At 41.9% G+C, this 13,058-nt stretch overlaps 1 protein-coding gene across 1 annotated transcript in view; it reads left to right on the forward strand.

Moving 5' to 3' along the window:
- The window catches only part of HTR4 (5-hydroxytryptamine receptor 4), a 227,619-nt gene that overhangs the window by 108,770 nt on the left and 105,791 nt on the right, over positions 1 to 13,058 (forward strand). The window contains exon 3 of the mRNA XM_048492226.1: positions 10,014 to 10,139. Within this exon, the coding sequence (XP_048348183.1) occupies positions 10,014 to 10,139 (126 nt within the window). The remainder of the gene's footprint in view (positions 1 to 10,013; positions 10,140 to 13,058) is intronic.

Below are 13,058 nucleotides of genomic sequence, written 5' to 3' on the forward strand. Positions count from 1 at the left end.
TCTAGCTGTAGGATGTTGTGAAGGTGAAATCTCTAATGGGGAAAACACTTGTGATGAATTATAGGGATTTATAAAATGTACTTAGCATAAGTACATTTTGTGGTTGTGGTGAATTCCCTGGCCATTGTTAACTGAGCTGTCCTAATGTTGTTATGGTGCCATTTGAGGAACAGCTCTCCCCTGCTACTTATATACACTGCCCAGAGGTATATCGCAGCTACTTATAGGGCAAAATTTCAGGAAGGCCTTACCCATTTGTCAGGCAAGGCTGACTCACATTATCCATCCCAAAGCAAATGCCCAAGTCTGATTTACTTGTGGCATCTAAATGAGTCTTTAGCTCAGCTTTCAGGGTTATTTGCTGTCTTGGAAAAGAGATGTTTTTAAAGAGATGCTTTTACAAGAGGAAATCCCTCCCTGTGTAGAGAATCTTGCTTTTTCTACCCTGCTGTGACTCTGATGTGAAGGTATTGATGTAAGAAGCATTCAAATAACGGTATTCTGTAGTTCCTCCTGATGAAGCTTTTGTGAAAAGCATAGGGGTCTCAGAAAGAATTTTAATTTATTCTTCAACAACACCAACTGTCTCTTGTTTTCTGTTCTGTGTTGGGTTTGGTTCTCCTTTTCTTGCTGTTAGATCAGTTTAACTAAGCCACTTAATGTGTTTTAATAAGAGACACATTCAAAGGAGCGGGTGAATCTGCTCTTGGGAATGGTGTGATGTGGATTCACCCTCCCCTGGGCACTTACCCCAGCGGAGGGGCAATTCTGCTAGCATGCAGCCACCGCGGAGCCCTCTCTTTCTCTCGGTGCTGGAACCCAATGCTGGATGCTGCACCAGCATTGGAGGGCCCCTGCCACCACCGCTGGCATAATGCGTTGGGGTGGGTGCATGTCTCTGGGAGGAGCTGACTAGCCTTTAGTCAGCCCCCTCCTGGTCTTTGTCAGTATTCCACTGGCAGCCTGGGCCTCAAACTTGGGTGGTGTCAGTCCATGAGGCCCCTAGTGGCTTCTCGACAGTGGAGACACTTTTTGACCTTTCAAGCCTCCCCACACCTCCAGAAAGCCTCTTTAGGGGTGGAGGCTGACTCTCGGAAAGGGCTGCCCATCAGTTAACATTTCTGAGTCCTTATTCAGTGGAAGATGGTGTCAAATTTCTTGCTATGAATTCCAAGAGTAAAATCCCACATGATGTGCAAGGGAGGGCCACTAAGGTGCCTGCCAACTAACCTTCCCTAGTTTCTTTTGCTGTTTTTACCCAAACATTGGCTTCTTTATCCATCACTGACTTTGCACTTGAACGCTTAAAGGAGTGTATGTAGATTTCTAACACACTTGCCACTGACATGTATCCACACACATGGGACAGATACTGCAATACTTTGAGCAGCTGGGATCCGTCTTCCGTATGGCTGGGATCTCTCAACTGTATGGCTTTAGTGCTTTGTTTCCTGGGATGGTGGAGTAAGAATCACTACAGACAAATTACTCACAGTACCATTATGCAAACAAGCCAAAAGGTGACTGTTATGGATTTTCTGGGCAGTGTGGCCGTGGTTTGGTAGCTTTTGTTCCTAACGTTTTGCCTGCCGCTATGGTTGGCATCTTCACAGCAGGACATGTTTGTCTCCGTGGCACAGTCAAAAGGTGACTGTTGCCTGACCTCTGCTTTAGCACTGGATGATTAGAGTTATACATTGTAACCGGAGTTCTGGATGTTTTCAATCCCAAGCAAATAACATATTCATAGCCATCCTCATCCTGAATGTTTCGTTGTATCCAAGTCAAGCTGGCCCAACAAAATCCATTAAGACCTGGTGAATTGCACGTAAATACTTGTTCAGTGCAAGAGTGCATCCCACCTAGATCTTCAGGAGAAATTCAACATATTTAATAATGACAAAGAGCCAGTTGGCCCAGCTGAAGTCGGATGACTTATTCTTCATCTTCCCTGATCACTGGTCTTGTCTCAAACTGGCCTCCAGCTGCATGAAAAATAAGGATCTCCTGGTGATCTCCTAACATTATAAAAACATTGCCATAGGAATACTGAAGCCTTGGCTCGTTTTGTATCGTGTTTCCCCGAAAATAAGACAGTGTCTTATATTAATTTTTGCTCCCAAAGATGCGCTATGTCTTATTTTCATGGGATGTCTTATTTTTCTGTGATCTGTTCGTCGGGCATGCTTCCAAACAAAAACTTTGCTACTTCTTACTTTCAGGGGATGCCTTATATTTCGCACTTCAGAAAACCTCTACTACATCTTATTTTCAGGGGATGTCTTATATTCGGGGAAACAGGGTATCCACTTTTTGCTGTGTGGCTCTTATGGGTAAATAGTACTGTCATATCTGTTTGCATGATCCAGATAAGCTTGCTGCTACCCTTTATCGGAGCTGATTAGATGGTTAAAGGAATAATTCATGTGGTCTAAAGCTCCCCACCACCACCCTGGGGCTGCACTGGAAAAAAACCAGAAAACAAAATACCCAGAAAACCTGCAACCTGCCATCCTGGTGCTACTTCAGTGCTAATATTCCACGAGAAGGGCTAGTTTCCATTTGTTGCCTTTCAATGCCATATTTTTTTAGGAATGCTATGTGACATACAGTCCACTCTCAGGTAAGGAAATAATTTCAATTTGTTGGGCTTTTTCTTTAGTTTCCGAACATGTCACAAGTTTTCAAACATGTCACAAAGCTATCCCCTTTTCTCATTTTCATACTTTATAGGATATGCTGTTAATCCCTCCTTTCCAATATTTACCGTAGGAGAAAGGGATGGTATCTTTAATTTAAGCATGGTCAGGAATCACATTTATTTTCTTGCAGCTGTCTTCTGCAGGTGTTTGCAAACCTGCAAGTTAGTATAATGATAGGATTTTAACAGGAGAAAAAATTGCAAAACTGAATGATTACTACATTAAGCAATTAACAAAAAGTTAATGTGATTATTAGGCAAATTATAAGTAAACAAAAATCACACAACCCTGAAATATTCTTTTTTTTTTACATGAGTGCAGTTCTCAGGGTTCATAACCCACAGTTTTAGCTTCAAGGGAGCTGTTCTCCCCCCATATACATTATGTAACCTGGAAAAATTATGTAAATCATCCTACTAAAATGGGTGTATTTAAAAACTGCATATTCTCCTTTGCAGTGAAATGTAAAACTGAGACTTTCTGAATGTCATTTAGAATTATTTGTATGATAAAACATACTAAAATATAGACAGAAAACATGAGTATTTTAAAATTTTGTGATCACCCAGTGAGTTTTGCAGCTGGAGTGGTAACTGAAATCAGATTTCCACAGTTCAAAGCCAATATTCTCAAATGCGCCATACTGTCCTTTATGCAATGCCTGAATTTTGTTCTGCTTTTAAGCTCCTGGATACTGATGTAAAACATGTATTTGGACTTTTAACATCCTCTCTGCTTGGGAAATAATCCTGTTACACAGCTTTCTTGTATTAGTAGCTTATCAGCATGAGTTACTGCTTCTACCAGCTCCCTGCTGAAACTGTACATATTTCCCCTTACCAATAGACAAAATACTTGTACTATGATATGCTGTAAAGCTCCAAGTAAATAATAACTTACTGGTATTTGTTTTTAACTCCAATTGGAATGAATGGGATTTTTTAACACTGCTGTAATGAAAACCTGATTGTAGTTGGTTTATGAAAAGATGACTGAATAGTTTGGGATCCAACAAAGCTATTGCGGGTATATGAGGCAGGTAGACCCAGGCTAAAATCTCAACTCAGCTATAAAGTTTTTGTGTGACCCTGGGCTAGACACATTCTGTCAGCATAATGTGTTTTGCAGGGCTGACCTGAATATAAAATGGATAGAGTAGAACTATATTTGCTATCCTGAGCTTCTTGGAGGAAGAGCAAAATAAACATGTGTGGCAGATATGTGAAAAAAAATAATCAGTGTTTCTAACCTTTTAAAAACCTTTGGTATTAAATATAATGTTAATGAATAATTCATTAATATGTACCTAATCTTTATGGATTAATGTCACTCAGTTCTGTTCTAATGAAGAAGATCTGACATGTAATACAAAAGACAGCTCCCCTTGAAATTGAGATTCTGTTTCGGCTCACAAGGATCTAGTGTTGCTGGGCTGGTTCCCCCCTCCCCTTCTTTGTCAAGGTGACTTTCTCTGTGCTGCATCTGCTGTCTCTTCCTTCTGCTTACCCAGGCAAGTAAGGTTTCAGAATGCCATTTAAACTTGCTTCCTCAAAAAAGAGAATGAATTTGAGTTAGGTTTCTCTGGAAGTGACCAGAAGACTGTCAAGTCCAACACTTTCCCTCAAAGATTTCTATTTTCTATGAACCATCTCCCAAAAGAATATGTATACAATACAAGGAGAAAGGCAGGAAGACATTATTGCACTTGAAGTTCTTTGAAACAGGTTCTTTGCTGGGGATCTCTCAGCCTTCAATAAAGGCATGAGTGCGTCATACATTCATTGCAAGTGCATCATACTCTATTTATTTTGTGCACACAGCACATGAAAAGTGCCCTATGGAATGTAAAAAAATGGAGCAGCTTTCTGTTGTATCTTTACACAGCTCTTTGGGACATTCTGTAATTGTTAGCAACATGACTGACTGTTTAAGCCCCATGTCCCCTCCACTCATATTATTTCACTGTAATGGATCCAGCAGAAATAGCTATGGAAATATGTATTGTCGAAGGCTTTCACGGCCGGAATCACTGGGGTGCTGTGTGGTTTCTGGGCTGTATGGCCGTGTTCTAGCAGCATTCTGCTAGAACACATTTCACCTGCATCTGTGGCTGGCATCTTCAGAGGATCTGACAGTAGGAAAGGAAAGCAAGTAGAGTATATATACCTGTGAGTGAAGGTCAATAGATGAGGGCATCTGAATAGGAGTGGCCTGGCAACTTCATTGTTACTCACTTGTCAGGCCCGGAACCACACAGCACCCAGCTATGGAGCAGTTTCCCCCCTGTTTTTTTCTTCCCACACTAGGCTGCAGTTTGTCTTGAAAATCTTTTGTAAGTATAGGGGGCCCTTGTGGGCAACATGCAATGCATGTGGAGGCTTGTAGTGGAGGACTGGGAATTGGTTGAAATAGGAGGAGGAGGAGGAAGCTTATCTAGCCTGTGGCCCCCTGATGCATTTTCTTCATAAGTGTCCTCTGCCCCATACAGAGGATTTTTAAGACAAAAAGGAGGTGGAGGGGAGGGGAGGGGAGGTGGAGGCAGGGAAAGGTCTGCTCCATCAACTCCATCAATGAGGGTTTTTTAAAATCTACATAAGATTTTAATAGAATATGGACAATACATCAAAATAACAATGAATAATAAGCTTTACAAATGTCATATAGGTAATCAGATTATGGCACAGAGAAGGAAAATAAAGATGATGGAAATAAGTAGCAAAGAACTATTTATGTTTTCTAATAAAAATTAATAGTATAGATAAGGTGTCATAAAATATATAAATTCACAGGTCAATATATTTATAGTAAAAATACAAAATATTTCTAAAAGGAAAGGAGTACAATGCGATTTTAAAACAAAGACTGCCACATGAAATTAAGGAGTATTTTAAGATAGCTAACAGGTTTATAGCCAGTTTTTTGAATAGAATTACCAACAATTAACTTTACATGTGGCCAGTAAAGAAATCCAAAAATACAGTCAGCATAAGGACAGAACACAGTTAGATAGCTATAGGAGACAGGCAAAGAATTATAACAGAATTTTATATATTCAAATTATACATCACCACCATTGTCCAGATAAATGCAGTAAAGAACTGTGATTGCAGGCAGATAAATAATGATATTAAAAGGAAAAAAACCCAGAAAAATCTTCTTACTTTTAAAGACTTGACATTATGGGACTGATGTCTGACTGATAAAGGAAAACAGTTCTATACAGTGTATTGTCGAAGGCTTTCACGGCCGGAATCACTTGGGTTCTGTGTGGTTTCCGGGCTGTGTGGCCGTGTTCTAGCAGCATTCTCGCCTGACGTTTTGCCTGCATCTGTGGCTGGCGTCTTCAGAGGATCCTCTGGCATCTTCAGAGGATCCTCTGGCATCTTCAGAGGATCCTCTGAAGATGCCAGCCACAGATGCAGGCGAAACGTCAAGAGAGAATACTGCTAGAACACGGTCATACAGCCCGGAAACCACACAGCACCCAAGTTCTATACAGTGATTATATAAGACACATGGTTTGGCAATTGGTGGGGTTGGTGTGCAGGGCCATGGTGAGGTAGCTTTAAGAATGGCTGAAAACTCTATGGCAAAACTATACAGTATCCAGCAATTTCTAGAACTACTCGATGTCATTTCCAGGTTTTTAGTACAAGTGACACAGCACCACACACAATGTTGCCTTTAAAAATATTGTCCCATTCTGAATGCTAGTGGGCAGTGATTGCAGGGAATCCCACTGGAGGCTTATATTTATGCATCTCTAAGCTCTACATGTGGCTTAGAGGTGAAGGAGGGTTTGTTCTCAAAATTGGACTAGACCTCTAATTCACAGTCAGATTACCATCTGTTCTTCTTGGTTCAGGGATGACATTCTGATTGGCTATCAAGAATAGCAAAAAAAAGGATTGAAAAACTGGGGGGAATGGAGGAATGCATCTGAATATAAAATTCTACATTTGTCCAAAGAGAAAACAACCAATTTTCCTAACGGTTTTATTTTTATCTCTCCCACGTAAACTTTTAGATCCAGCTCTCACCTAATTCTGGTTTTCCTCTGAACCTCTTTCTTCTTCCAGAATTTTTCATCCTCACACTGCCATACTATTTGTGCTCTTAACAAGGTTTGAAAATAGCCTGAGATTGCTATCTTACCCCACAAGCCGAACCAGAATCTTCCTCCTCTAAAGTAAATAAATGGATTAATAGGTGGAGTGAGAGACATGAGAGCCTTTTACAAATTCATTATAATAGCTGACCTGTTCAAAAGCAGGAAGGAGTTAGTTTAATCAGTGCTTTATCCCAAGCCAACCATTTTAAATTAATCTCACTGCAAGCTTTCTTTGGATGTGGGCTTAGTGGGGCTGTTACTTCATTTAAGGACAGTTGCTACATCAAGATTCAATGTAGCGTGGGCAGAGTTTTAATACTGCATATAATGGGACAGAGGTGAATTGCTGTATGGTATGATATTTAGTAATGAACAGGTTTATATAGGGTAGAAACTTCCTGGAGGCTTGGGAGTGAATTCTGGGAAGGGTTGGACTTGGGGAAGAGAGGGACCTCAGTGGAGTGGAGTGCCACATAATCAACCTTCCAGAGTAGCCATTACAAGAGCTGACTAAGAGACAAGGGAGAAAGTTGGATAGGGTTTCAGTCAGTGGTGGGATTCAAATAATTTAACAACCGGTTCTGGTGGGAGGATTCAAATAATTTAACAACTGGTTGTTTGCAAGCACAATTTTAACAACCGGTTCTGCCGAAGTGGTGCGATCCTGCTGAATCCCACCACTGGTTTCAGGGATGGGTGATAGTTACCAGTCCTGAAGGGATGTGCAGGGAAAGCAGCGCTGAAGAGGAAAATGACCAGCAATTCCAGGAGCAAAAGAAAAAGCCCACACACAAATAGGGGTGCACACACCGATCCAGACACACACACTATGGTCGATTCCCCATGGTCAATTAATCGCATGATACTTACACGAAATATCAAGGATTCAGGAAGAACTCCCCACTGCCTGATCGACGAACAAGGATTCATCCCAGTTCTGGCACTCATTCACCCCTTATCCCGCGTCTTTGCCAAACCTGCTTTCAAAGTACTACTATTTCAAAAAACCCACGTCTTCGATCCAGTTTGGAGGGGAGGATCAGGGGTCTAATCTTGGTTCAATTTCCCACCATGGATCATGATGCAAATGCCTTATAACCAATCAGTGCGCGCGGTGCTGTTCTCGCGAGAGAACGAGAACCAACCAGAAACTTGGGTGGGGAAGATGTGATGATGTGATGATGTGCTGACATTATGACATCAGCACTTTTTTGGGGGGAAAAAGGTCCCACCCCAACACGGCACGACAGCCAATCAGAAGAGACCTGCCAAGTCGATCACGTAGTAGTGGTGATTGTTACATTTCTTGAATCCGAGATAGGCCTAGATGTCTTCACTGGAAACATGCTGTGGTGGGGAGGTTGAAACCTCGATGAAAAGGTGGAAAATCCGTAACAGCCAATATCTTCAATGTGGCCATTGTCATACCACATTTTTTCTACCTTGGTTTCTAAGTCCCTTGGACTGATAAATGAGTGCTGGTTTCAAGAGGTCAGACATTTGGTCTAACAATTCTAAAAGTCAGGCAGAGAAGACATTCTTCCAATACTTTGAAAATCAGTAGTGCTGAATTTTCTCAAGATGCAGATTGCTAAATCTGTTACAATGGTTACCGTACATCTGTTTTCTGTAGTTAATTCAATAGAATTCTTAGTTTGTAGAAGCGATTCGTACCAAACACTGCGATTAGAAAATAGGAATGAAATATCATTGAACACCCACATGGACTATGCAAGGGATGAGATTTAAACTCATATGATGCTCAGAGGACATGTTCTCCACTTGCCCTGGGCCTTTTATCTAATGTTAATATTCCTTTCTATTTGGATTCTCTGTATTATGTAGAATCTTTATGCACTCAAGATTTAGTTGTCCCTTTTCAGAGGTTTTTCTGGGTTGTCTACTAAGGATCACTTTTTCAGACTGACTCTGTCCCTGCCCTCTTCAGTCAGTGGACTCCTTCGTACATATCCTTTTGTAATTCCCCAGTGTGTCCCAATTTAGGCTAAAATGGGTGATGCCATGTTTTAATAAATAGTCCCAAGTTTTTTGGAGCAACTTTAGAGCAAAAGGTTCAGTTCCTTTTAGAGGGTTCTGATTCTCATTGTACTTTGCTGTTCATTTTTGGAGGCTGCAGATAAGAGTCAAAGTGAAGTTTTCTTGCATATGGGTTTTATTTAAGTTTCATGGTTTTATTGTTCAAGACCTCAGTCTAAGAAAAGGATGTTTGAAAAGAAAGAACACCCACATGTAGCTCTGTGTATGCAGCCTTTCTTTTAGTCTCTGTTTTCTGAGATAAGAACATTCTTTTTAATGATACATAGATTTACCCAACAGAGATGGGTGTAATGATGCATTCTTTCCAGAGGTTTTGTAATTATTCAGTTTAATGTCTTTATCTGGTTTCTTCATTGTGACTCGGAACTGATAGACTCACAATGTGTGCCTTTAGTTATGATGGCTCCTTAAAACTTTTTATCATTAATGCACACTCTTTGAAGTTATGTTCAGTTAACTTTCAGGACCACTTGGAACTGTGAATAAAGCAGACATCGCAGCTAACTATGATTAGTCAGTAATGTAACCTAAGTAACCATTAGCCAGATTTCACGAAAATACTCAGCTCTAATATAAGGTATCAGAGCCTTTGTTCCAAGGTACAATATTGACTTCCAAAACATATACTAGGACCTAGCCCTAGTGAGCCCTTATGGATGTTTCAGGATATAGAATGGTATAGTATAGCCTGATCTCATCAGGTCTCAGAAGCTAAGCAAGGTTGGATGGAAGACCACCAAGGAAGACTCTGCAGAGGAAGGCAATAGCAAACTACCTCTGCATCTCATTGGCCTTGAAAGCCTCTTGCTGGGGTTGTCATATGTCAACTGCAACATGACAGCATTTTATTCTCGCTCTCTCACACACACCAAAAAATAGTCAATTGACAGAGAAAAGTGTAATATATGTTGTCCCTGAGCCATGAATCTTTCTCTTTCAATTTGCTTCTAAACATTCTAGGTACTAAGAATAAAAGTAATGAATATTGGAAATGAGTGTCAAAGTTGTTGGTAGAGATTCTGATTTTCTTCCATGGATTCAAACCCATCAGCCAACTTTTTTGGGTTGCAAATCTCTAGTTCCATATTTCAGACATCTTTAGTATTCCCCTATAACCCCTTCTCATTACTGTTCTTCTGTAGCTCAACTGAGGGATTTGGCGTGGCAGAGAAGATTGCACTGCTCACCTTCATCTCTGCAGTTATTCTTATGGCTATCCTGGGAAATCTGCTGGTGATGGTGGCTGTATGCAGGGACAGGCAACTCAGGTGAGTAAACACCTCAATCAGTTTGACAGAAGGTATTTTTTAGGGTGGGATAGTTCAACTTCCAGCAGGAACAGAATGCAAGAACAGCTGTTAACACAAACACTGTGATAAAGAATATTCTGTTTGCTTTTTTCACACCACCATGTTACGTCAAACTTTGATTGTGTCCAGTTTTTCTGAGATTAGAATTTCTGTGGGTGTGATCATTTTATTAATCAGTGTCTCCATTTGTGCAACTCGGATCTTTTTTTAAGAAACCCAAACATAAATCATGTAGCAACTGTCAGAGTGAGATGATTTAGAGGGATTCACTAAAAGATATGTTCTCTTAATCATTCAGACATTCTCTGTACAAATTGCAAGTTTTCCTAGTAATAACCATTAATAATGTTACTTGGAAACATAACTGCAAAGATTTGGTACAATAAATCCAGTAAGACTCTCAAGCCTCCACACCTTAAATATCTAGTGAAGTTAAGCATATATATTTTAAAAACCAGGTAAAGAGAAGACACAGTTTTTAAAAGGGCTGAGAGGACATTTTGATACCACTTTGTCCAGATGCAATGAAAAGCATTTCCAAGATGTGAGAAGTAGGAATGTATACCTCAAATCCCATCTCCTCTGGTAGTTTTTGGATTTTGGAAAAGGCATGAATACTGGCATTCAATGTCAATTAGGACTAATAAAAGAAAACATTTCTCCACGCAATGCGTGATTGGTGTTTGGAATATGCTGCCACAGGAGGTGGTGATGGCCACTAACCTGGATAGCTTTAAAAGGGGCTCGGACGGATTCATGGAGGAGAAGTCAATCTATGGCTACCAATCTTGATCCTCCTTGAACTGAGATTGCAAATGCCTTAGCAGACCAGAGGCCCAGGAGCAGCAACAGCAGAAGGCCATTGCTTTCACATCCTGCATGTGAGCTCCCAAAGGCATCTGGTGGGCCACTATGAGTAGCAGAGTGCTGGACTAGATGGACTCTGGTTTGATCCAGCAGGCTCTTTCTTATGTTCTAATGGTATTTGCAGGGGGGATGCAGCTGGCCCTGCTCCCAAAGTCCACGTGGAGTTTGGAGTGGCATAGCATATTTGATGCTGACCTCAGCTGACTGGGTCCAGATTTCAACTACACATTGGAAGCTGGCCCCAAGCCTCACCGTGACCAGCAGCAAACTAAGCACTGGGTGCTGACCAGCTCTAGCTTTATACTGTTGGCTCCACCCCCAAGTGCTACCTTTGATCAGAGAAACTTGGAGGGGGGGGGGGGTGGTGGAGCCAACAGTATAAAGCTAGATTCAGTCAGCCCCAGTGCTCAATTTGCTGCTGGCCTCAGTGAGGCTTGGGTCCAGCAGCAAACGACCACTCCCAAACTACATGTGGAGATCAGGGCATTGTGAACTGGCTGGCCCCGCACTCAAATTGCACACAGCAAGTTCCTAACTGCGCCCCTGCTCTGCACTCCTCAGGGCTAGGGGGCATGAACTGAGGAAGTGGAACCAGGGGCTAATGTCTCCGCTAACTGTACCAGTGGGTATTTAGACCCTTCCCCAGTACCATTTTGGGATTCAGGTTTGGGTTTTTCTGGGATTTCAGAATTATTCAGGTTCCCTTATTCCTTATAGGGCTATGCTGGGAAATCTGCCAGGGCAAAGGACTGGAATAGCTGTATTTCAACCAAATGATACCAGAATTGCAGGGGAGCTAGTGCTGCCTTTTAATTGGATCAAAGTGTCCAATTTTAGGGGTCTCTGAATAAAGTGCTCCCAGCCCTCCTACTTGCAGTGTTGTAAACAGGGAGGAAAAAAGACCTGCCCCCACAAAGGTGGGAGGGAAGGAGAAATAGCCAGATATGCTCACAGCCTTGCCAGACCCTGTGGCTGACTCACACCAGCTGGTAACCACCCTCCCTGAGCTGAACAATCCTTGCCCAATTGGAGCTGACTGGAAGGTGATGCTGGCTGCTGCTTCTGCTGGTAAGTACCCATTCATGAAATTTGGAGGGTGGTGGTGGTTCATAATGCCCAAGAATCTCAGGTTTGTTCAGCTGTTCTGGAAAATCATGGCGGTGCCCTGAAACAACAATTTGTGTGTATATTTTCAGCTCAGAATTCCCAAAAGCCGTGAGAAGCAGTAGTAGCTGGCACTTCCAGGAGCTTATGTGAGAGACCATAATTTGCTGGTAGAGCACCAGGCTTTATATGAGAAAGGTCTGATCCCTGGCATCTTCCCATAAAATAATCTCAAGTAACAGGGCTAGAAAAGACCTTTTCTTGAGACCCCTGGACATCTGTCACTAGTCAGAATAAACAATATTGGAATAGATGTAATGGTCTGTCAGTGTAAAGCATTTGCAATTGAATGTGTAATAGTAATACTTGACATTTATTCAGTGTTTTCATTGTTAACAGCAATCCACCTCTCATTGTTGTAACTTCTAAAGGAGCCTTTTAAGGGAGGCTAGGGTGTTAATCATAGAGCAGTGGTGGCGAACCTATGGCACGGGCGCCAGAGGTGGCACTCAAAGCCCTCTCTGTGGGCACGCGCAAACAGAGTTCATTGGGGAGGGGGAATTCCCCCCCCCAAAACACACACACATACACATCTAGGCTGGCCTGGGCCACTGGGCTCAATTATTAGCATTAAACCCAAGACCTAGTTTTGGGGAATCAGTGTCGGTAACCCTGTTAAGCACTGTTAAACCCCACTGATTCTCATGCAAAGAACTAAAGTGTGATCCTTTACATGGGAGTAAGCTCGGTTGCTGGCAATGGGGCTTGCTTCTGAAGAAACCCTCCTAGGGTCATGATTCACCCATTCGAAGGGTCTCCAGCCTCCAGGAAGTGGCACTAGGGGCTCTAACTCCCCTCACTACACCAGTGGTATTTGGACCTTTCCCCAGTACCATTTTGGAATTA

The sequence above is a fragment of the Sphaerodactylus townsendi genome, linkage group LG03 (genome assembly GCF_021028975.2).
Source record: "Sphaerodactylus townsendi isolate TG3544 linkage group LG03, MPM_Stown_v2.3, whole genome shotgun sequence".
Classification (NCBI taxonomy): Eukaryota; Metazoa; Chordata; class Lepidosauria; order Squamata; family Sphaerodactylidae; genus Sphaerodactylus; species Sphaerodactylus townsendi.